The sequence below is a fragment of the Antrostomus carolinensis genome, unplaced genomic scaffold (assembly GCF_000700745.2).
Source record: "Antrostomus carolinensis isolate BGI_N321 unplaced genomic scaffold, ASM70074v2 scaffold43839, whole genome shotgun sequence".
Lineage (NCBI taxonomy): Eukaryota > Metazoa > Chordata > Aves > Caprimulgiformes > Caprimulgidae > Antrostomus > Antrostomus carolinensis.
This window is the reverse complement of record NW_010340116.1, coordinates 2239-3040: the sequence shown is the minus strand read 5'-3', so window position 1 is coordinate 3040 and position 802 is coordinate 2239. Positions and strand designations below refer to the sequence as shown.

Sequence of the window (802 nt, the reverse complement as noted above, 5' to 3'; positions counted from 1 at the left end):
GGGGCTCCCGCCCGAATCCCCGCTGCTGCCAGAGGAATCCGTGTCGTGCCGACGTCGCACGCCGTGTCGGGATGTCTCAGGGTGATGTTGGGTTTTCCTTTGGTGATGTCTAAAGGGATGGAGGAATAAATGGGATCAGGGATGTTGGGGACGTCAACAAGGTAATTTTGGGGATGAAAAAAAGGGATTTGGGGAAGCTGAGAGATGTGGATGGGGCATGGGGGTGGGTTTAGATGAGATATTAGGAAGAAGTTCTTCACTGTGAGGGTGGTCAGACACTGGAACAGGTTGCCCAAGGAAGTTGTGGATGCCCCCTCCCTGGAAGTGTTCTTGGCCAGGTTGGATGAGGCTTTGAGCAACCTGGTCTAGTGGAAGGTGTCCCTGCTGCTGGCAGGGGGGTTGGAACTGGATGATCTTTAAGGTCCCTTCCAACCCAAACCATTCTATGATTCTGTGATGTGGTTCTTCATCAATCTTCATCGATCCTTCAGCTCGTTTTCCAGTCCCAGTTCCCCACCCCATGACCAGGGCTCAGCCTTCATCCCAACCCAACTACCTCTCATCCCGATCCGGAGAAGAATCAGAAGATGACAGAGCAGCATCTTTCTTCTGATGCTTCTCCTTCTTCTTCTCCTTCTTATATTTCTTCTTTTTCTTCTTTTTCTTCTCCTTTTTGGCTTTCTTGCCACCTTCTGGTCTGCAGGGGAAGAGATCCAGCAGTGAGGATCCCTGCTCCCCATCCCTCCAGCTCCTCCAAAACCTCATGTGCATCCCACCCCATCCCTCCTTGACCAAGAAGAAA

The 802-nt window shown here is 51.6% G+C and overlaps 1 protein-coding gene across 1 annotated transcript in view; it reads right to left on the bottom strand.

The window, feature by feature from the left end:
- The window catches only part of CUNH1orf35 (chromosome unknown C1orf35 homolog), a gene marked incomplete at its 5' end in the record, with an annotated part of 3108 nt that overhangs the window by 132 nt on the left and 2174 nt on the right, over positions 1-802 (bottom strand). The window contains 2 exons of the mRNA XM_029087005.1: positions 1-109; positions 557-697. The exon at positions 1-109 is cut by the window's left edge and continues 132 nt beyond it. Coding sequence (XP_028942838.1) covers positions 1-109; positions 557-697 — 250 coding nt within the window. The remainder of the gene's footprint in view (positions 110-556; positions 698-802) is intronic.